Source organism: Plectropomus leopardus, chromosome 24 (genome assembly GCF_026936395.1).
Source record: "Plectropomus leopardus strain MGB_pleo_1.0 chromosome 24, ASM2693639v1, whole genome shotgun sequence".
Classification (NCBI taxonomy): Eukaryota; Metazoa; Chordata; class Actinopteri; order Perciformes; family Serranidae; genus Plectropomus; species Plectropomus leopardus.
In genome coordinates this window covers 6,951,354-6,975,454 of record NC_142199.1, presented here as the reverse complement: position 1 = coordinate 6,975,454, position 24,101 = coordinate 6,951,354, and the positions used below count along the sequence as shown (strand labels likewise).

Sequence of the window (24,101 nt, the reverse complement as noted above, 5' to 3'; positions counted from 1 at the left end):
ATAATATGAATATATAACATAATCATGGCAATATTTTGATACAGACATTTTTGTTCTCCACTGACTTCAGGGGAACTTAACTCCAGGAGAGGAGGTCCTCCCCTTTACTTCTCAATTCAGGCTTGTAATTGGTTCTTACAAACAAATACAATAACACCACAATTCACAGTTATGTTCATAAATTTAAAGCACTTGAGTTGAGTTCTACAATAGGTGTAGGAAATTAATGGAAAAAATAGTGACAATTAAATGTTTATTTTCCCAGCACATCCTTGTGTGCAGCTTAAAACATGTTCATTATTTTTCAACACGAAGGAGGAGCTAGTGTTGCTAATACATAGTATGATCTGCATGTTATTATAACACAGCACTAACACTCTCCAAAGTATTGAAACTGACCACCCTTACAATTATAAAACACTGCCAAAAAAGCTGAACACATGATTGTTACACATTTCCAATAATAGTTAATTCTCCTGAAAACCCCAAAAGTGTTGCACAGCCACAGTGTTGTGTTTTACACTGTGGTGTTATATGGTCGTAAAGCACCTAGTGTGCACATCCCACACAGATAAAAAAGATTATGTAGTAGGTTATGTAGAAAATATTATAAAAGGTTTTAAGTTGCACTTGGAAACACTGCTAATAAACTCTTGTGCATTCCCCACTAGTTACTACAATGTGAAGAAACCAATGCCAAAGCCCCTGGGTAACTTCTGCCTAAAAAGAAACTGATTACAATGATTATTAATATTGATAAAATGTGTGTTTTACCCTTTAACCGGCATTGTAACTGCAAAGCTGATTTTTTTTGCAATAAAACTGCTTCACTAATAACTTTGCAATTTCATGTTATACAGATGTGATGCAGTTTTAAAGAAAATGTGCAAAACAAAATGTGAATTTACCAATACGTGAGTATTAAGAGTTTTCACTTTACCCTTGTTTCCACAAAGCAGTTAATTTGAGCACACATCAGAAGAGTTAATTTTGTGTTTGCATTATCAAAAGTTGTGGATGGTACCAACAGAAATGTTCCATTCTGTCCCATTTTTTGTCACCCCCCTACTGTGTCTACCTAGCACACTGATTCAGTACTATAAGGTGGAGCTGCAGACACTGCAGGCTTCTGATTGGTCAAGAGAGAATAATCACTCTTAACAAGGACTTAATGTACAAACCCCATGTTTTTAAAAATTGAATCGATTGTGACAGAGACTCCAAACACTCCAGCTTTTTTTTTACTCTGAAAATGTTGCATGCAACCCCAATTTTATGGATGGAGCATTGACGTGGCAAGTACCACCCAGCAACAGTTGTGTAGTGTCCATGATACAGTAATCAGATGACTTTGAGTCGTGTAGTGTGAACTTAGCTTGATTTGCAGAACATTCCTGCTTCTAGTATGATGACAAATGTGTCCCACTGCTTGGAACTAAACAAGCCTATACAGAGAAATAGATAAGGAGAAAGATGTCAGCTGAGCAAATTAGCACCAGTCCTATGTTCAGGATGATTCTGGTTTTTGGAGGTTCATAGAGAAGCTCATCCACGGTCCTTTCCTGTTCCTGGACTTTAATAACCTGAGCTCTGGATGGCTTATGCCGGAAGCCGCAGAAACACGTGAAAGCCTTCATACACCTCCCACCCTCCACTCCTCCTCCTCCTCCTCCTCCTCCTCCTCCTCCTCCAGCATAACCTTCATCTTCCTCATCCTTCACTTCTATCCCTTCACCCTCTTCTAGCATTTTAGGATCAGAAACTGTTGGGGTACCAGGATTCTGTATTGGAAGGTGTGTTTCATGACCAGTGCTTGGTTTAGCATTTTCATGACGAGCCTCAATGCCATAGAGCATTTTTTCTTGGTTATGATGCTCGTCTTTGCCAGGCAAACTCTTTACATTAAGGATCTCGTGGTTCAGAGGCTTCAAAGCATGGACATCTCCTCCAGCTTTCTCTTTTTCTTGCTCTTTTAGCCTCTTTCTCTTGTTTAACCCCCACAGAGTTGTGGTTTTGATCTGCTCTTTCCTGGGCGGAGGAGTGCAGAGACTCACAACAACAGTCACCAAAGCTGACACCCAAAACAAGATGGCTGCCACATACATGAAATGAACATCTTTGATGAAAGACGGCCGCTCATCGGGCTGGTTGCAGGGAGGCTCGCGGTAAACAAATGCCAAAATCAGTCGTATGACTCCAATGGCAGATCCTACCAAGCCTCCCCAAAAGGCACCTGTCTCATTGCAACGATGCCACAGGACAGCAATCAAAAAGAGAGCAGCTATGGGTGGAGTCAGGTAATCTATTACTTCTTGGATGTAATAGAACACCTGGCCTCCCTGCATTTCAATAATGACCGGCACCCAGGCAATGCTGATGATCACCATGACAACCACAAACAACCTGCCGACTATCACCAGCTCCCTGGATGAAGCCTTCTTCCGTAGCATCTTGTAAATATCCAGCGTGAATATGGTGCTCGCTGAATTGAAGATGGAGTCCAAGTCGCTCATTAGAGCTGCGATCATGACAGCCATCATCAGGCCGCGGAGACCAACAGGCATCACTGACATGACGAGCCGTGGGTAAGCCACGTTGCTACATCCGGCTGCAGAACCGCACACTTCCATGCAGTGCTCAGGACTGATACACACTAACTCATCAGCAAAGAAGATCCTGGAAATCATCCCTGGAATCATGAGGATAAATAAATCAGTTATTAAGTGAGCCCTAGGGAAGGACTCTAGGCGTAAGTTACTTTAAAAGCGATAATGTCTCCACCTGGGATGACAATGATGAACGTTGGGAGGATTTTCAGACAGCCAGCCATAAGGGTAGAGCCCTTAGAGTGGGCGATGTTCTTCGCTGCCAGAACCCGCTGTACAATCACTTGATCTGCGCACCAGTAGCTGAAACACAAAGGGAAGATACTTAAGGTGCATCTAGATCAAATGGGAAGCAAATTTTCAAATCAATGCTAAGACACATTATATGCAAATTTGGCATTGAGTGATGCAATTTCACGTGAATACAAGTCAGCTCTCGCTGAAATTAATCTGGACAATTTAGGAAGTCAGTCTGCATGGAAAAAACATGGAAAAGTACCACATCGAGGCAAAAGTCTGGCCCAATAAGAAACCGGGCCAAGGCAGGTGTGGATCCCTCGGTCCTCGTAGTATCTTCAGGGCATCTGGCTTTGGGTGGAGGTGAAGGTAGCAGGATTCAGAATACGTCAGGTTGGGTGAAGACAGCAAGATGGCAGTGATGTTTGGAGTAGCCTGCATGTACTTGGTCCAAACTCCTTAAATTAAATTCAGTTCAATTGATTACATGGTATAAATGGTTTAACATTAATGCATAAAAAAGATCAATAAAGACCTTCAAGTCCTCCCACTTTGAAGAGGCTGATGCCTGTTAGGCAGAGTGCTCCGGTGATCATGACAAATGCCTGAATCGTATCCGTGTAGATGACAGCGACCAGACCTCCAGTGACCGTCAGCACAGCTGTCATGGTGATGAGGATGATGATTGACAGATAGAGGTTCCACCCTAATGATTCCTGAATGAACAACGCTCCGGCATAAAGATCCACAGACAGCTTGGTGAACATGTACACAACAAGAGATAACACTGCAAAATACACTTTCAGTCGGTAACCTCCAAACCGTTTGGACAGGTACTCTGGCATGGTGTAGACTCCGGAGTGAATATACACTGGGATAAAAATCCAGCCTAACAACTGGAGCAGAAACAGAGCATTTAATTCCCATGCAGCCACGCTTAACCCGCCAGCAGCACCTGATCCAGCTAGTCCAATGAAATGCTCACTTCCTATGTTGCTGACGAATAGAGATGCTCCAACAGCCGCCCAGTTCATGGAGCGACCAGCAAGGAAGTAGCCGCTCACAGTGCTCTTATTGGCTTTCCACGTGGCAAATAAACCAATTGCTAACACCAGGATAAAGTAGATTACTACAACTGCAATGTCTGCCATCTCCATGATGACGGTGGCCATGGTTGAGCACTTTTCTAGTAATGACCCCAGAACCCAGAATATAACATACAAGTGTGCTTACACTCTAACAGGGAAATTTCCAGTAATTTGAGCCAACAGATTCCTGTTTAATCTGGTTTTAGTGTATCAAAGTAATACTGTCAACACACTAATCAAGCTTAAGCTTGAAATAAACGTGTTCTGTTGATTTGCAGTAAACCTCAGCTCTGGTAATCAATGCAGTTTGTGGCTTGGCAACTTCCAGAACGGTGGTGCATTGTTGCTGGGTTTTGACTGAGGGAGCCTTAACAGAAAATGATCATCTGGGTCCTGCAAAAAACAAGAAAAAACATTATTTTTTCACAGAAAAAAACATGTTGTAACTAGAAGAGTAAACAGAATGCATGTTTTCAAGCTGTGTAAACACAGAAAACATGCTTATTTTCTTTTTTGTCTCGTCTTTCCAATGCATTGACACAGCAGAGCCTTTCATAAAGCTAATTGTTTCCTCATCTCTGTGACCTTTTTCCAGAGTGGAGGAACTTGGCAATGACAAACAGCTGTCCGTGCTGAGCCTAAGTGGAGCAGTCAGCATTTAACCCTTTCTGCCAGGCTTTCTTTAAAGAGTGATCGAGGAGCTTTGATGTCACCAGGAACAGTGCTGTTAAAGGGGAATAGATTATATAAGAACCCCATGGCTCAGTGCATTCAGACTTTCTCCTCTAGTTTGCACCAAGTTGTAAGTCTGCATAAGCAAACTGTAAGTGATTTTACAGGCAGAAAGGGTATGAAGTTGAATTGTGGGGAGGGGGGCACATTAGATACTAAAAGTGAGGATATCTTGGGCTCTGCAGCTTCAATTTGACATCATATTGGAAACATGATTACCGCTGAGCGTGTCTTCAAGTTGTTGCTGTTGATTTTGAAAGAGAAGAATGGGGGGGTAGGGTATCGGCCTACAAATAACAATTATTTTTATCATTAATTATTCCTTTGGATGAAAAAAAAGGGAAATTCATTGTTCAAATGTTGGCGTCAAATATGAAGAAAGCTCCCTTTAGGCATTCTTGAGGTATCACGTCCACAGGCATGTGCCGGACAGATGTATGCACATATATGCATACAGGCAACCAGAAAACAGGATGCCTCCGGCCTCGGCTATCAACGTTTTGGATGCGTGAAAACCATAGACTGTATGAATAATAATGTCAACCATTGGTTTGTGGGCTGCCATTTTGAGGCCTCAAGTTCAGCATTTCGGCCGTGCCATCTTGTTTTTTTTCTGAGCCAGAAGTGACCACATGAGGGATGAGAGGCTGGCGCTGTGGAGAAGCGAGGTTTAGATCTGAAATTCACCCCGTGTACATTTGTCATAAGTGTATATATGAACTATGGAGACCAAATGTTTTTGTACCAGGTTGTAAATATGTTTATTTCTGCTGTAAAGTTGGGCATTTTAACATGGGGGTTTCTGTGGCCATTCATTAAACTACAGTTTTTGGCACTTCAATATTAAACCTCAGTTTGTTGTTTGGAAAAAACTAAACTAAAATAATTCAGTGTAATATCTTCAAATGTCTGGTTTTATCCAATCCAGAAGTATTTCATTTAAAATTGCATAAAACTGAGATTACAAATGTTGAAGAGTTATTTTGTGGCACTAAATGTCATGGTAGACCAAATGTTAAACATGTAAACTATGGGAAATGAAAGGCTGCCTGGCTCTGGGTGAAATATGCCAAAAACCACCGCACTGACATTTTTTAGAAGTTTGACATGCCATCCTAGCTGCTCTCCAGAAATAAATAACTGTATTTTTTTGTTAGCAAGACTACCATTACCCTTTCTCAGAGGGTCCTGCAGCAAGACTGGTGTTTGTTTTTGTTGTGAGCAGAGTGTGAGAGTTGCTGGAGGACAGCTGGGGTTTACTGTTATGAATATGTGCAAGTACAAAAATCCAAATCTCTGCTTACAGTCTGTTTTTGCTTTAATTTAGTGGCATAGAGATGTTTAATGAGTATAAACAGTTGGAAACAATGGCATCAGTGACATTTCCTCATGACTGTATTTCCACATGCAGGATTTACTCCTAATGCAACTTGCATTAAAATAAGTATTGAGTTATATTCATTAGTGCAAGACTAACCAACTTCTTGAGGGGAATTCTGGGTAAACAGATATCTGCTTTTAACTCCTCCCTTCTTAGTTTTATCAAGAGACATCTATCAAACAAGTTTTGGACCTGCAGGGAGGTTTTGTAACAGTTTAGTTTCAGTTCAGCTTTTCAAATTATTTTTTGCTCTTTCCTGTCTGAACTAAGGAAGTCATTACTCTGTCTCTCCCAAACATTGCCTATGCTTTCAATTCATAGTAAGGAATTTGAATATATGCATGTATTTTGCACCGTTTTGCGACACCCACAGGTGTTTCAACTTATTCTGCTAATTAGCCCTCAGCTTGGTTTCGAGTTCAAGAAGAGTTAAGCTGTAATTGCACAAGTTAACTCAACTTCACTAACAAATACAAGTGATAAAAAAACTGAGGAATCTGATAAGCCAAACACATGAAAACACAAATGTGTAGCTGCTGAATAACTCAGGATTACAAAACTGCCCCTTCACTGAAAACTAATATTCCTTAAGTAAAGTATGGTGTGATTGTTATCCTATTTGTTAACCCTTTGATACCTAAGAAAACTGGCTTGATCTCTTTCAAAAACATGGGAAAATGGCAATAAGCAATTTAACAAGAAACTGCCCCAAAATAGCAATAAATCAGTAAAAGGTTACAGGAAAATTACCTGAAGATAAGCAAGAAATTAACAAAAGTGAAACAGAACTCGTAAACAGAAGAAAATGACCTTACGAACGAGGTAATTTTACATATAGAATTATAAGAATTGGCCTATTTGGACATTTTCAACAAGTTCTTTTGAAAATATTTAATATTTTCTGAAGCAAATTTTCAGGTCGTTTTCCTGTCACCTCTTACAAGTTGCTCATTGCCTTTCCCTCCATGTTTTCAAACCAATTTTCTCAGGTTTACATGCTTGTGAAAGGCATCCAGAAAACTGTCTTTGTATTTAAAATCATGTAACAGAAAAAAAGAAACAGAAACAGTTTTTAGCATTTTCTGGAGACTTTCTCCCCCCTTTTTCCTTGATGGTTTGCATCACCTTTTCCCTATTTTCAGATAATTTATACTTAAAAAATACAGATTTCTTGCTATTTTTACGCAATTCAATCTTCAAGTCAATTTGCTCAAGTATTAAAGCTATAAGTGACACATCTGCAGTTTTTATACAAAATATGGTTTATACAACATAGGGTCAAATATATTTGCTTTGCATTTGCCCTTAGGGCATTGACAACACATTACAGTCACCAGTTTTCCATTGTATCTTTTCAGCCTCTGATGATAATCTTGGAATATTTGTTTGAATTCTTGTGGCATCACTGTCCTTAATTTTCAGATCTGTATTACAACAACATTTAAATAACATGTTTATGAGTTAAATGTATTTGTGGGCATTAGCGGTGACAACAGTGATGAGAAACAACTCTTATTAATTAAATACAGCATGCCACAAAACTCAATTTGAATGTCCATAATTTAAGACACACTTTTAAGACCTAAATATCATGAAACTCACATGCTTGGTGGCTGATCTCCTCTGTGCCGTCTCCCTGTTTGTTATCCCAGTGGAAAAGTTTATTGTCAAACTGGTTTGAGTTGCTCACTGTTTGGGAGTTGGAGGTCCTCAGCCTATGACGTGAAGTGCGACACCATCACTTGCAGGGTGGAGTTAAAACTGCTGCTCACGCCCTGATGACGAGGATGTGCAGGTTAATGTACCTCCTGTTTAAACAATTTTTGAAACAGATTTGTATCAAAACAATGTGAGTTATAGCCTTTGTGTAAATGAACTTTGGTAAACCTCCTTCTACTTGCTTTCCAAACAACTGCAGCTAAAATGTTGTTACCATGGTTATGGATTAACTTTACTTCTATTGATTTTTATAACCCCTCCATGCTCTCTTTTAGAAAGAACGTTAACTAGAAAGTTTGATATAAAGTCAAACTGGCTGGAAGGGCTTTAAGCTTTCTTTATCTATAAAATTAATATATCTATATATATTACAGAAAAATTACAAAATACAACAAAAAGATTGACTAGGATACATGTGAAATATGTTATAGTAGTATATAGTAGTATAGTCTAGAAATAGTTTATTCAGCACCATGGACAGCACTGTTTATTCTGTGTAAGGAGCCACCATATGGAGGCCACTGATGGGTGTGTGTGGTGTGTGCTGTCAGTGACATACTGAAGGAGATTTATAGGTAGTGATTAACAGAAACAAAAACTAAACAGAAACTAGGCAGTGCTGATTAAATATAAATAAGATGTTGTTACCGTGCCGCCTATTTCTTCTATATTCTCAGTACTTAATATCACACTGTGAAAATACTTGGTCACAAATAAAAGCTGAGTAAAAGTAAGTGTATACAGGAAAAAGTAGTTAAAGTGTTTAAAGTAAAAGTACATGCAAAAAATCTTAATAAAGAAATAAATAAACAAGTTAATTAATCAATTATAAAGAGAAAAAAGGGAAAAGACTTGAATGTTTCTTAAAAAGTTGCCAATTATTTTTTGTTAATAGGCTAATTATTTATCAATTGATAATTTTAGCTGTACATGAATAAACTAGTAAGTAAAAAGTACAATATTTTCTTTTGAAATTAAGTGGAGTAAAAGTACAAAATGGCACGAAAAGAAAGTATTCAAGTAAAGTGCAAGTATCTCAACTTGCACTTACAAGAGCAAATGTAGTTAGTTAGATTCCACCACTACTAATACCACAGGCTGGCACAAAATATAATGAGATCAAGATTTTATGGCAACGGGCAGCCTAAAAACGTGGTGGTTTCACTTACGAAAATGTACCATTTTGGCTTTTTATTTTTGTCACACTTTTCCTGAATCCATGAAGTACTCTCTATAAACCCTTTCCCTGAAAAAGTAGTGTATTGCAAAAATATTTTGATTATAAGTCATACATTCAATAAAATGCAACATCCCACCACCGTGTTTGTTGTTATCCCAGTGGATTTTTGAATCTTTGGTGTCATTATCTTAGACCAATAAAAATGTTTCATGTAAAACACATTAGTATTGACAATGCAATACCATGTTCAATGATTTACCACTAATATTTAAAGAGCCCCGATGTAAAATTTGCCATATTTTACCTGATGTCTCAATCAACGTTACCTGACTTCACCCAAGATTAGAGCAGTACAGCTAGACCATAGGGCTTATATCAGGAATGCCACAATGAGTGGCAGCACAAGAGATAAACTAGTTTGATCAAGCAGTTTTTTTGTTTTTCTTTGGAATTATTTTTATTGCAATACACCGATCCACGCATAAAGGCCCATCCCTACTACAGTACATCCAGCTCGGTTTTTGAAAGGTGGTAGGCCAACTACATGTTAATACTGGTCATTCCAGTTACCAGCTCTTATTCACCAGGCCCAGCTAAGATTAGATTAGATAAGATTATTACCTGTTACCTGCTACTATTGTTACCAGCTGCCTCTTTAGCTGCATTAGGTGCATTAGGAAGATCTGTTGAGACCAGCACCTGTTACTGTTCAACAGGCTGTGAGAACTTTAGTTTGGTTTGCAATTGTTTACAAAGTAATATGCCAAGCTAAGCTAAAATATGCCAAGCTAAGCTAAAAAAAAAAAAAGTCTGACTGATGGCCAGAGATAATGCCAAGGAAAAGCTTGCCGGGAATCTTTTCCCTTGGCACCTTAAAGCTGCTAAATGCCCCACTGACAAAAAAACAAACTATGTGTCATCATGAATTAATAAGAATTCAACTGCCAAGCACGTCAGTTGAGAAAGAGCCTACAAGTCATTGCAGGTAGTTAGTGAACATTGTTAACATAAAATAGCCCTCATGTACTGAGCCTGGTGGAAGCCTTTGTGTGGACCAGAAGAACCAGTTTCGTTGGGAGGCTTTCCACTACTTCACATTAATTCTGTGATAACAGTTAAGGGGCCGAGATGAAATCATACAAAAATCAGAGGGCAAGAGCATACTTATAATGTCTGGTCATCTTATAAAATGACTCCCACATGAAACTCTCAGCAGCACTTCATAGCCAAAGAAACTTTTAATGAAAATCATCATAATAGCCACATTAGGAAATAACACTTGAATTAATTGGAATTATTCAGTTCTGTTGCACAAAGTGTTAAATTTAATTGAGTGTTAAATAATTACAATAATGCAATTATATTCACTGGATCAGTCCAGGAGAGAGAAAATCAACGCAATAACACCGCAATTCACAACTATGTTCATAAAAATTTTAATCCATTTCAGTGGAAGATGCCATGAATTCTATAATAGGTACAAAAAAATGACAACCGCTCATTAAAATCTTATTTTCCCTTGTGTTCAGCTTAGAAGAAGTAACTTAAAAGTTGTGAATATACTTTAAACAAAGTGCTGTTTCCCACATCTGAATTGGAATGGCTGCATCCATCAATTTTCCTAACTTTCAAACTGACAATCCATGCTTGATAGCTTGTCAGTTCACAAAGAAGTCAGGTTTCTATCCAAATGAAGCACAATGTTCACAAAAATGTACAAAAGAAAAAGTAAATTATTGTGCGTTTACCTCCACTTTCGTTATACTCACATTAAGAGCTGACAAAAACTAGTTTGTCTGAAGAATACTGAACACTGATAGAAAATACATTTCATAATATATAAAATATACAACAAAGTACAAATTTATTCTATGAAAAAACCCACCTGTTTTCAAAAGGTTGTTTCTCAGCCTTTCTTGAGCATATTTCAAATCCACTTTGCATTTTAGATGTATTTTAGCAGAAACAACAAACAGTAAAGGGACAGACAGAAGCCTTTGCATGGTATATAGGTATAGAAAACAAAGGTCAAAATTATTGCTTGTCTGAACCATGTCTGAATGTGAGTCTGTAAAAACATTTTGTATAAATGATGAAGTGTTACAGTGTAAAAACAAATGCTTGAATGTATCACATGTTTGAATGCATAAAAAATATATAAACAAATATATATCATTTTTTAATATATAAGGAGATCTGTGGCTGTGCAGGACATTTTGTGAGCACATGAAAATAATTTGTCCTTGTTATTTTCAGTGTCTGAGTGCAAAAGGATCTTAGTTACAAAAAAAATTACAGTTACACACCTGCCTGTTTACAGGTGAAAGAAGTCTGCACCAAAGCCATTTGTTGGTGTAAATTTTAGTTAAAAGCTATGAATCTCTAGTTTCAAATCTACAAGCACAAATTGTAACTCTACATACAAATAATTTTGCTTCACACTTCACTCTTACTAGCTCTTACTAGCCAATGGGGAAGCTACAAAGCTTCTTGTGACTAAACTTTTGTGCAGATCTTCCTAATGCACCTAATGCAAATTGGAAATCATTTGTGCACAGCTACAGATGTTCTCTGGACCATTTCTCCTGTTCAACACTCTTTTTAAATTAAACTTGCAGAGAAAATGGAAGGATACCTTACCTGTACACATTTTCTGCTTGTAATTAGTGGACAAAGGTGTCCCACCACTTAAAATTAAGAAAGACTATAAAGAGAAATAGATAAAGAGGAAGATGCCGACAGAGCAAATTACTCCCAGTCCTATGTTCAGGATGATTCTGGTTCGTGGAGGTTCATAAAGAAGCTCATCCACAATCTTCTCCTGTTCCTGGACTTTCATGACCTGAGGTTCGGATGGCTCCTTCTGGATCCCACAAAACCACTCTAAAGCCTTCACACACCTCCCACCCTTCACTCCTCCTTCTCCTCCAAGGCAACATTTGTCCTCCTCATCCCTTACTCCTCTTCTGTCTTTCTCTTCAACCATTTTAGGGTCAGAAATCCAAGCGGTGCAGTCATTCTGGATTGGAGGGGGTGTTTCTATGTCACTGACTGTTACAGCATGACTGTTGCTTGGTTGAGTATTTTCATGATTGGCCTCAATGACATTGAGCTTGTTTGGGAGGTCTTGACACTTTTCTTTACCAAGCAAACCATTTCCATTCATGATCTCATGGTTCAGAGGCTTCAAAGCATGGACATCTCCTCCAGCTTTCTCTTTTTCTTGCTCTTTTAGCCTCTTTCTCTTGTTTAACCCCCACAGAGTTGTGGTTTTGATCTGCTCTTTCCTGGGCGGAGGAGTGCAGAGACTCACAACAACAGTCACCAAAGCTGATACCCAAAACAAGACGGTTGCCACATACATGAAATGAAAATCTTTGATGAAAGACGGCCGCTCATCAGGCTGGTTGCAGTGAGGCTCGCGGTAAATCAATGCCAAAATCAGACGCAATGCACCAAGAACAAATCCTACCAAGCCTCCCCAAAAGGCACCTGTCTCATTGCAGCGATGCCACAGGACACCAAGCAGGAAAAGAGCAGCGATGGGTGGAGTCAGGTAATCTGTTACTTCTTGGATATAATAAAACATCTGGCCTCCCTGCATCTCAATGATAACAGGCACCCAGGCAATGCTGATGATCACCATGACAACCACAAAAAACCTGCCGACTATCACCAGCTCCCTGGATGAAGCCTTCTTCCGTAGCATCTTGTAAATATCCAGCGTGAATATGGTGCTCGCTGAATTGAAGATGGAGTCCAAGTCGCTCATTAGAGCTGCGATCATGACAGCCATCATCAGGCCACGGAGACCAACAGGCATCACTGACATGACGAGCCGTGGATAAGCCACGTTGCTACAGCCAGTTGCAGAACCACACACTTCCATGCAGTGCTCAGGACTGATACACACTAACTCATCAGCAAAGAAGATCCTGGAAATCATCCCTGGAATCATGAGGATAAATAAATCAATTACTTAGTGAGCCCCCAGTCGTGAAATTATGCTGATCAGTCAAAACAGTGACACCACTGGCAGATGAAGTAAATATCATTGTATGCCTTATTACATTGCAGTGCTGTTTTGAAAAACCTTAGGTCCTGGCATTCATGTAGATACCAATTGACATGAACCGCCCACTGAAACACTGTTGCAGACCAAATACCCCCACCTCATGGCAATGGCAGTTCTTGATGGCAGTGGTGCCCCAGCAGGACAATGCACCATGCCACACTGCACTGTTAAGGAATGGCCCAAAAAAACTAGACAAAGAACTGAGTCGCCCTGGCCTTAAAATTCCCCAGATCCCAATCTGATCGAGCATCTGTAGGATGCACTGGTACCACCATCTCTCCGGTGTCAGACACAAGAGGACATCCCCCAAAGTGTGTGTATGCCTCAACTGGTCAGAACCAAGTCCTATCCAAGGAGGCCTCATCAAGGTTGATGGTGCTGGTATGTGTCATGGGTGCTGGATTATATTGGGATCCAGGGAATTTCAAGGCCAGGTTGACACCCTGAGCTCTTTGTCTTGGGTCATTCATGAGCAATTTTTGTGGTGTGGCATGATGCGTTGTCCTGTTGGAGCACCACTGCCATTGAGGAGTGCGATTGCCATCAGGGGGCATACTTGGTGTTCAACAGTGTTTGGTTGGGTGGGACACGTTGAGTGCCCAGACAAAAGGTTACCTAGGAGAACTTTGCATTGCAACAAGATGGTCAATGTCATTTACCTCACTCCCCAGTGGTTTAAATGTTTTGGCTGATCAGTGTGTCTGCAAGTTTTTCAAAAAGCAATTAATGGCTCTACCTGGGATGACTATGATGAACATGGGAAGGATTTTCAAAGAGCCAGCCATGAGAGTAGAGCCTTTGGCATGGGCAATGTTTTTTGCTGCCAGAACCCGCTGTACAATCACTTGATCTGCGCACCAGTACCTAGAACACACAGTATGAATGCTTGGAGTTAATAATTAGCCCTCAACAAAGTGTCAAGAAGCATTACAGCAAGGATGGTGGCACACTATCAAGGCATATTGCGGTTGGTCAGTCAGTCCACTACTTTGGTCCAAACTGAAATATCTTAACAACTATTGGATGGAATGCCATGAGCTCTTGTTAAAGCTTATGGAGCTCATCTGAGGAGCATGATGTGCTCAGAAAATTTCATGGGAATCTGCTCTATATATTTTCAATAATTTGTAAAGGCTTGATATTAGCTCAAGAAGAAAGGTTAGGTGGGTTAAGATTAATCTTCTGGAGACGTGTACACATATAAGCACTATATGGAGGTGGACCAGTAAGTACGTCTGTCAAGATGGAAAGACATGGACAAGTACCAAATAGATGCTGGAGTCTGGCCCAGTAAGAAACCAGGCCAAGGCAGGTCTGGATCCCTCGGTCCTCGAAGTATCTTCAGAGCATCTGGCTTCGGATGGAGGTGAAGGTGGCAAGATTCAGAATATGTCAGGTTGGGTGAAGATAGCAAGATGCCAGTGATGTTTGGAGTAGCCTGCATGTACTTGGTCCAAACTCCTTAAAATGACATGGCAGGACACAATTCAGCATTTGTTATATTACGCAGATCAAATTGTAATTCAGTTGATTACATGGTATAAATGGTTTAACATTAATGCATAAAAAAGATCAATAAAGACCTTCAAGTCCTCCCACTTTGAAGAGGCTGATGCCTGTTAGGCAGAGTGCTCCGGTGATCATGAGGAATGCCTGAATCGTATCCGTGTAGATGACAGCGACCAGACCTCCAGTAACTGTCAGCACAGCTGTCATGGTGATGAGGATGATGATTGACAGATAGAGGTTCCACCCTAATGATTCCTGGATAAACAACGCTCCGGCATAGAGATCCACGGACAGCTTGGTGAAGATGTACACGACAAGAGATAACACTGCAAAATACACCTTGAGTCGGTTCCCTCCAAACCGTTTGGACAGGTACTCCGGCATGGTGTAGACACCAGACTGAATGTACACGGGGATAAATATCCAGCCTAACAACTGGAGCAATAATAGGGCGTTTAATTCCCATGCAGCCACGCTTAACCCGCTAGCAGCACCTGATCCAGCTAGTCCAATGAAATGCTCGCTTCCTATGTTGCTGACGAATAGAGATGCTCCAACAGCCGCCCAGTTCATGGAGCGACCAGCAAGGAAGTAGCCGCTCACTGTGCTCTTATTGGCTTTCCACATGGCAAAGAAACCAACTGCTAGCACCAGGATGAAGTAGATTACTACAACAGTGATGTCTGCCACCTCCATGATGGCAGCAGTGGCCATGTTTGAGCACTTTTTTAACTCCTTAACAGAATCAAATTAACTTACATCAAGCTTTCTCAAGAGCCAGACTTTTTTGTCCAAATTTGAAATCCTCAGTAAATTATGACCCTAGATATAAAATGCGACTAGAGACTGAAATTTGCACTAATTTAAATCCACCAATGCCTGTCTTTAGGGTGTACAAAAAGAGGTATTCAGCTGTGCTACAAAAGCTTTATATACAGTCATATGCACATTGTCATATATACAGTATAAAGCACTTATGAAGCCCAAGTCTGAGATTAATGGTCCTTGTCCTTGTTTGGATTAGACCTCAAATTTTGTCATTTAATGCAGGTTGTGGCTTGGCAGCTTGATAAATGGTGGTGAAAGTCTTTGGGTGTTGACTGAGGGAGCCTCCCCTCCAAAAAGGTCATCTGGATCCTGCAACAAACAAAAATGTACACACAAATTATTCATATTTTCACTTAATGCTTATTCTTCAATTAAGTACGTTAACCCCTCAATGACTTGCCATGTCGACTACGGTCAACATGGCAACATGCAAGACATTATGCTCTTAAAACAGTAAGCAAAAGATAATGACTTTTGGACTGTTGTTTGAAAGGTACTCCAACAATTATGTATTTAACTTCATAAAAGTTGTGGGTATTATGAGGAAAAAAATGAAGCAACAGCGGTCAAGATATCATGATTTTTAATCCCTAAAAAGGGTCGAGCTAATTTAATTCACAGGCTGAGTAATAATCCCCAACCCATTCTAATTCAAAACTCGTAAAATAGTGCCCCTTTGTCAGTGCTTTTGGCATAATAACGTGACACCAAAAGGCACCTTTTTTGCGTGCACGAGGAATGCCGCTGGACAGAACCGCAGCGTTATTTTATGCCAGTGAAAGCACCTGCTGCGTTGGCACGATACAAATATACGTAGCGTCACTTGACAACGTGGCTGGATGGAACCTGTTGCCTGCGTATGAAATGCATCAAGACAGCATTAGATTTAAACACTGCTGGTAACAATTTAATATAAGGAGTGCAAGGGCGTCTACAAGGTGGGTGGGACGTGAGAGGAATAGATTGAACAAACCCGGACTTTGATGCTGGAATTTGGTGTTCACTTCCCATTTAAAGGTAACCATCTATGCCAGCATGTCGGTTTGTTCCTGCATTGGCACATGCTTTTGTTGTATGTAAACATATCCACATGCAGCATAATCCCACTATGTGCTTGTGTTGACATCATGGATTGTAAATAGCAGGTGCAGAAGGATACCTTGAGCATAATATGTAGACGCGAAAGTCCACTGAAAAGGGGCAACATGTGACAACTTGTGATGAGAACGCGCAAACGCAGAGTGGAGCTGCGGCATCGAGTTTCCGCCCAAACAGCGTCGTGGAGAAAACTGATTATCATCTGGGTGTTCCTAAACTCTTAAATCAGCTCATTTCTTTTTTAACTTATCTTGTTTGTCGTCAATCATGTTTCTGCATGCTCCACATCAAATATTCTAGGGTGTGGCGTTTGAAAGGTGTTGACAAAGGTCTTGCCTGGCGTGGAAGGTGTGAAGCTGTGTTTTGGGGAATTGACCTATACAAGACACTAAAAGTTAGGATATCTCGGCCTCTGCCTCTTTGAATGTACCCCTGCCACTGAGCATGTTTGCATGTTGCTCTTGCTGTTGTGTTTTTGAAAAACACTGTGGTAGACCAAGCTGTAGCATGGAAATTATGGGGGGAAAAAGGCTGCAAGGCTGGGTGGAATATGCAAATACCAGCACGTATTGACATTTGTAGAATTAGAATTATGGCATCACATCTCAGCTGCTCTCTAGAAATAACTAACTGGATTTTCTGCAATGCTCCCTTGATATAGCACTGTAGTATGAGGGTCCAGCATCAGGGCTGGTGTTTGTGTTTGTTGCTGACCAGAATGTGAGGGTCGGTGGAGGACAGCTGGGGTTGACTGCATGAATGTGCACAAGTCTTTGGCAAATCAAAATGTCTCCACACAGCTCTAATTTAGCTCTGTGCAGGCAGCATGAAAATGTTTAACCTGGTAAACTGCTGGGAAGAATAGCATCAGTGACATTTTCTCACCAGAGTACATTGAACCTACTGTATTTCCATGTGCAGGGTACACTCGTACTACTTGCAGTAGAGTCAATATTGACCTAGAAGAATTAGTACAAGCAAAAAGGACCTCATGATTGGAGCGCACAATACTTTCAACCCTGTGGCGGATTTATATTGGAATTGCAGAAGGTTAATGAAATTCACAAACCAATATAAATGATAAATATTCATTGCTGATGAGGAGTCTAACTCGGCAAATAAATGAAAACAAAGATATAGGTGGCCCATGAAGAGCCACAAGTGTGTGGTAGCGGGCAGCAGGTTCGGAGATGGATCTTCAGCACGACTCAAATTAAGCCAGTGCAACCAAATGAAACGTTTCTTGAAAAAAATTTACAGATTTCTCTGCAGATTGTGTATAAAGATAGACAAAGTCTTTTAGTGTACAGCCTGCTGGAACTTTATTAGAAGAGGAATAAAACGTGTCTCAAATTTTGCTGTACAGTAATTAAGCCCTAATATTGCACTTTTGAAGCCAGAATCTGCGCAGTAGCAACTGGGAAGTGGAGCTTTGGTATCGAATCCTAACCAATCACAAGCAGCGCCACTGATCACAAGCACACCGATTTCAACACACAGCTGTCAATCATGACACAACATTCCCTTTTGAAAGCATTAAATCGAAAAATACACCCAAACTTATCAGAAAAACTAAAACTTTAACGTACAGCAACGTGATAAGAACTACTTACATGGACAAAAACTACCTTTTTTAAAAAACTGATGTGTAGTATTTTAGTTGGGCTCATGTCGAGTCTAACATAGAGGGGGCGGGGATTATGACTTGTTCTGCAGTCAGCCACCAGGGGGCGATTAAGATTTTGACTTCACTTTTGGGGAGCTGTAATGTTGTCCATCTTTATTTAGCCTACAGTCATTGGTTTGTTTGTTGTTGGAAATATTTGGGATAATGTAAGTACACAACTCAAGAAATTATATAATTCTGCCATGCTGAAAAAACCCCCCAGCTAAAAACCAGCTTATGCTGGTAGCTGATTTTAGTTGGTCTTGGTCTTAGATGGTCCTTACACGGTTCTTACTGGTATTTGAAGATTTAGCTGGATGGCCATGCTGGTGTGACACATTTATCTTTGTGCATATCCCATGATAGTGGACTTAACTGATTTATGCCCTTTGCTTTTCATACTTCCCCCTCATGACGCTGTTATTTCTTTATACTTAAGGAAATTTATTTGGTTCAAATTTACAGTAACTTCAATGGATAAACCAGCTAGAGTGACCAGCACAAGCTGGTATGACCAGCTAAACCAGCAAATATTATGCAAAACCATACCCTAAGCAGGTCGAAATAGCTGGTCAACCTGCTTAACCATCTTAAACTGGTCAAGCAGTTTTTTTTTCAACACAGAAGTCAAGTTTTGGTTGTATATTCTTCTCAAGTTCAAGTTCAAGAGGAGTTATGTTGCTTATGTTGTATAAGATCACCAAATCTGACAGACAAATACAAATGATTAATCAACTTTTGATGAGAAATCTGATAAAGCAAACAACATGAAAACACATTTGTGTTGCTGCTACAGGATTACAAAACTGCCCCTCCACTTAAAACATATTATTCTTCAAATAATGCATGGGGTGACTGTTATCACATATAATATCCCTATGATATTCTGCAGGTGAGACTGCAGCAGCAACATATAAGACACTATTTGCCATCATAATCCTATAATATTCTCATATTTCAGTTGCTGGTTTAACTGATTGTAGCTGTTTTGATTATTTCTAATTCTGATTTATCTGGTGTTATACTCTAAAAGAGCAAAATATGCTCTAATACCTAGCTACTGTGCTGTATGCTGTTTTAATGTTTATGATTTATCTAATATTACCATAATATAAGGACTTTCTGCAAGAGGGAATGTAATAAACAGTTTCCTATAACATTCTCCACCGTTACATTGTGTGGTCGCTGCCCTTGCAATGTTATCACGAATTTTAAATTATCTGTTGTATAGCCTAGGCTCTGTATTTTTCCACACGGGACTATCCAGCTGACTAGGTGATCAGTTTTTCTTCTTTTCAACCTCTTCTTAGTTTTAAAAAAACCTTGTAGTGGCAGTGACCTTAAATGCACTTACAATATTCACCACATAACATGTTCATAAATGAAACTGTTCTGTGGGTATTAGCAGTGACAACAATTACACGAGACAAAACTCTTGATTTAAATAATGAAATTACTTTAACAAAAATGTATATGAAAACAGACTCACCTGCTGGGTGGCTGATCTTCCCCGTGTCCTCTCCAAGTTTGTCTTTCCAGTGGAAAAGGTTATTGTCTGGCTGGTCCGACACTGTTAAATATCCGCAGGGCCCCCAGACTGTTATTTAGAGGAGCGCGAGCCTCCGCCCACAGCAGCATCATCACCTGCAGGGTGGACGGAAAACGCTGCTCGCGCTCCGGTGATGAAGATGTGCATATAACGTTCGCGGTGTTTTTTTTTTTTGTTTTTTTTTTAATCGAACGGATGTCGTACTTTGCAGCCATCCAAACTCACTTTACTACCGTTTAAATTACATCCATGGTATTCAGTTATAAACATAATCATTATCACACTTTCGCAACGTCTCTCTATTTGGATAATCTGTTCACATGAAGATATGGAATTTAGGAATGTATAACCTATTAAGGTAGTGCACTTAGAAAAACACCTATATATCCATCCATCTATCTATCAATATCTATGTCTATATATGTATATATCTATTTATATCTATATCATAATTGTAGTTTTGCTATGAACAAAAGGGTCATCACTGTTATTTTTGTGGGAGCATGGATTATTTTATAAATGAACAAACTTTATTGTGATTCTCTTTTTATGCACCCTAGCACCTTATTTACCCTTTGTTTGATTTTTTTTTACATTGCATATTCTGAATTGTGATGAGAACAATATTAGTAACTGATAGTATGTAGTACTGAGCACAGAATGCATTACAAATGCTTCCAATAAAAATGTATTGATGAAAATCAGTTAAATGTATTTTTATTGTTACAGTGATGGAGTGTAACTTAGTGTTTTCAATCAAGTAAAAGTATGAATGAACATGACATTAAATCTGATTTTTTTGTTTATTATTATGCCTCTAAGAAATTAAAAGGAATAATTTGTGTTGCCTTCAGTTACTCATTAAGTACGGAGCCGAGCTGTACATTGAGAATAGATATATGCCTCAACTCCATCCAGACTTCCCCCTCAGTAACCGACAAAAGGCAACATTTAAGCATCAACATATCCCTTCATAAAACTATTAAAAATACATCATAGACACAATAGACCTGTCTTCTTCCATGTGCCAACATTGAACTAGCAGGAGCTACCTGACTTATAGTCTGAATCACCTGATGTGGACTTTGACTGTTTAGGCCAGCATTCGCGTCTCTATGACATCTGTGTGTTACCATTTTCAGAATCCTCCACCAAGCTAATCACCTGCACGCTGAAAATGGCAAGTCTTTACAAAGATTTGGGTTGTGCAATAAGGCATGCCTGCTTAGTTCGTTCTGTGAATTAATCTCTGACAAAACAACTTCAGAAAAGGCTAGACTCTGTCTCACACGACTGTCATGCCTGACATGGCCAGTCTGAGTTTATCTGCAAATTGAAAATTCAGCTTTATGCAGAAAATCAAATGTTTGGTTCTCAAAATTTTTTGGCGAGTGGCACTCTTGTCAAATGTCTCCTCCCAGTGTTCAAACAATAGTATGTCCTCTCAAGTATCATATCGCCTGTGGCCATTTTAGTTACAGTGCTTGCTTCCCCACATGCAAAAGTTCCACAAAACCACCAACTCTCCCCCATCATTGACACGATCAATAATGGGGAACAACAATGATAATGTGTGCTTCCAGATCTTTCTCTGTCGTTGACACAGCACTGTGGAGTGAGGTCTGGCTACATGAGACTACCTGTCCTGAAGCTATAGGTTACATAATGTTTCTCGGTTTCAGTTGGGGCCCCTGAACAAGCCCCTCTGGCAGAAAAGTTAAATCTTTTGCCGGGCTGCTGACATGGTTATTACTGTGTTAGTACAGCGAATGGTCTTTACAGGAGCTTTGTTACCAGAGACGATCCTAGATTCTGGGGGGCCCCAGGCAAACCCTTGTAGGTCCCTGATGGTTGTGCTGAATGTCCAATTAATAGTATACAGCTGTACAAAGGGCAGGGACAGTATAGTATAGTACAGTATAGTATACTATGGTACAGCATACTATAGTATAGTATAGTATAGTATAGTATAGTATAGTATAGTATAGTATAGTATAGTATAGTATAGTATAGTATAGTATAGTATAGTAAGGGTAGTATAATATAGTGTAGTGTAGTGTAGTGTAGTGTAGTGTAGTGTAGTGTAGTATAGTATAGTATAGTATAGTATAGTATAGTATAGTATAGTATAGTATAATATAGTAAGGGTAGTATAGTATAGTGCAGCAGAGTATAGTACAGTATAGTGAGGGTATTGTAGTATAGTAGAGTAAAGTGAGGGTAGTTACAATGGTATAGTATGGTAGTATGGTATTATATATAGTACAGTATAGTCTTGTATTACACATTGCTTTTATGGGATAGTACAATATACTATAGTATAGTACAGTATTATACCATATTGTATCATATTGTGCAGTGCTTTTATGTGATAGTATAGCAAAGTATAGTATAGTATAGTATTGCAACATCTTATCTTTAAGAAAAGTTAACCAGATTACTTTGTAACCCTGCACCTTGAAACAGATTTCTTGTTATCTTCTGGTTGCTTATAAAGTGGTTGATTTTTAAATGTCCTTTCTCTTCGCAGGGCAGCAAAGCTTTTATCCTGTTTGGATTTTAACTTATATCACATATATGCAGGGATTGGACAAAATAACATGAATACCTAAAACAAGCAATATCAGCCTCTATAAATTGATTCACGCACTTCCTAAAGCATATTAACAAAAATGCAAAGTAAATTATTTACAGTTCTTTTATTGGTTTGCATTCTATATTATATCCAAGTTTTTAAGTTGTATTCACTTCCTGTTGTAGCAATAGTACTCCGTTGTGTGATAAAGTTAATTGTTCTCACTTCTGGAAAAACAATACTGGCAACACATCATCAACAATAATATCTGGAAGGAGTCTTCATCAACACTTACTGAAAACGTTCCTGCACGTTTTCTGTTATTCTTCAACATGTTTTGGTTGTGTTTCACCCTATTAGTTTTTAACACATGGTTGATGAGTAAACCAGAAATTGCTGACATATTACCAATTAGGACACACCATGCAGCTCACTGGGACACACATACACACGAACGCACAGTTACTCATAAACCCATGTTCATGCAATGAGAACGTGGATGCTGCCTGACTTGACACTGTGTATTCGTGCCTGCATGTCTATTATATTTAAATACACACATACAAAAATATGCGTATATGTGTGTGTGTGTGTGTGTGTGTGTGCGCGCGTGCGTGCGTGTGTGTGTGTGGTTTACATGTATGCATGCAACTTTGCATCTAAGCCCCTGTGACTTCATTTTGTTGTTGCATGAATGCATGCAAACTATTTTACTTGCATGTATTTTGAATGTGTGTGTTGACCATGCACAACTTATTACCCATGACCAAGAAAGGGGTGATTATAACATGACAGCAAAGTCCTACTTTCTGCACACACACCATGATTTTGCATTTTTCATAAACAATAAGGCAAGAACTTTGCTCAAGGATTTCACCCTTTTGCTTCTATCAGATTTGACCTGATGGGGAGGAGTTTGTTGATTTGGCATTGGAGGCACGTGCTGTATTGCAACCACTATAAACTATGCAACTGTGCAGAGGAACACAAGCATTTCAACTATTTTCATGAGGCTTTAAAATAACTTTATCAGAACACTTCACCTCATACCCAGAGGGACTGAGATTTCTCCCTATAACTTAAGTTTCATTGTAAAACACAGAACTCAGTTAGAAGAAAATACTATTTTCAGCCTACACTTGATGCCAAAATACTCTCCAAATTGAAATTCACACTGTCTGTGTGGATAAAACAATAAAAAAAATCTTAAATATGCAGTCCAACTGCTCAATAGTTGATGACCTGGGAGTTGATGTATTTGGCAGGTAAGCAGGAAGAAAATAGTTTGTACATGAAAATGCTCACAGCAAGGTCTGTGGATTATTTTGAGTTACAGGGTTATGATTTCAGGGTTATGAGTTTTGCAAATGTATTTTTTTTTTGGCGCTTTGAGCACCACAAGCTAAATGCTTTCTATTTCAATTATATTTGAGAGAAGGCAGACATCTCTATGGCTGACATCTCCAACAACTGGAAACTCACACCAAAACAATCTAGACTGATAAACAGAGTAAAACGTTTGATTTTGGGAGTGAACTGTCCCTTAAGTATATTGCTGCTGTTGCTTAATTCAGCCACTAGATGGAAGCAAAATAATTTAAATAAGTATTATCACTCACCATGCATTTGAAGGCTTTCATGATGCAAAGTGTTCAGTAACATCATGTCATGTCCCCCTGGACTCGAGGTCCTCTTGCAGACTACATCAAGGCTTGCTGCTGAAAAAAAAACCAAACACACACATTAGCCAATATCATTAGCAACACTAGAAAACACTTCTGATGAACTCCTCTGCAAGTGTTTTTCTGCTTTCATTTGTGTGAAGCCATATTTTTTCCGGTCCTCTTCAACATCTTCA

The 24,101-nt window shown here is 39.3% G+C and overlaps 2 protein-coding genes across 3 annotated transcripts in view; both read right to left on the bottom strand.

Moving 5' to 3' along the window:
- Nucleotides 1–239: 239 nt before the first annotated feature.
- Nucleotides 240–23,960, bottom strand: LOC121962868 (sodium/myo-inositol cotransporter-like). Its single transcript, XM_042513188.2, has 6 exons — nucleotides 23,863–23,960; nucleotides 7,647–7,852; nucleotides 3,379–4,324; nucleotides 3,106–3,301; nucleotides 2,782–2,909; nucleotides 240–2,689 (listed from the first exon to the last, which is right to left on the bottom strand). Exons 3-6 carry the CDS (start codon nucleotides 4,013–4,015, stop codon nucleotides 1,446–1,448), a joined length of 2,205 nt encoding a protein of 734 aa, XP_042369122.2. The 5' UTR covers nucleotides 4,016–4,324; nucleotides 7,647–7,852; nucleotides 23,863–23,960; the 3' UTR covers nucleotides 240–1,445.
- LOC121964197 (sodium/myo-inositol cotransporter-like) overlaps nucleotides 10,163–24,101 on the bottom strand; it is a 26,532-nt gene continuing 12,593 nt past the window's right edge. Inside the window, exons 2-6 of one of the 2 annotated variants that reach the window (XM_088074359.1) lie at nucleotides 23,863–23,961; nucleotides 14,602–15,664; nucleotides 14,284–14,479; nucleotides 13,755–13,882; nucleotides 10,163–12,891 (exon numbers count right to left, since the gene is read on the bottom strand). In XM_088074359.1, coding sequence (XP_087930485.1) covers nucleotides 11,648–12,891; nucleotides 13,755–13,882; nucleotides 14,284–14,479; nucleotides 14,602–15,241 — 2,208 coding nt within the window. In that variant the 5' untranslated portion in view covers nucleotides 15,242–15,664; nucleotides 23,863–23,961 and the 3' untranslated portion in view covers nucleotides 10,163–11,647. Of the gene's footprint in view, nucleotides 12,892–13,754; nucleotides 13,883–14,283; nucleotides 14,480–14,601; nucleotides 15,665–19,608; nucleotides 19,738–23,862; nucleotides 23,962–24,101 lie in introns of those variants that run through there. The other variant, XM_088074358.1, reaches the window with a different exon arrangement.

Excerpts from the sequence above, each read along its gene's own strand:
- LOC121962868 (XM_042513188.2), bottom strand. The coding sequence starts at position 4,015 with ATGGCCACCGTCATCATGGAGATGGCAGACATTGCAGTTGTAGTAATC. Across the intron at positions 3,302-3,378 it reads CAAAGTGGGAGGACTTGAAG|GAGTTTGGACCAAGTACATG; the intron begins GTCTTTATTGAT and ends ATTTAATTTAAG. Across the intron at positions 2,690-2,781 it reads GTTCATCATTGTCATCCCAG|GGATGATTTCCAGGATCTTC; the intron begins GTGGAGACATTA and ends TCATGATTCCAG.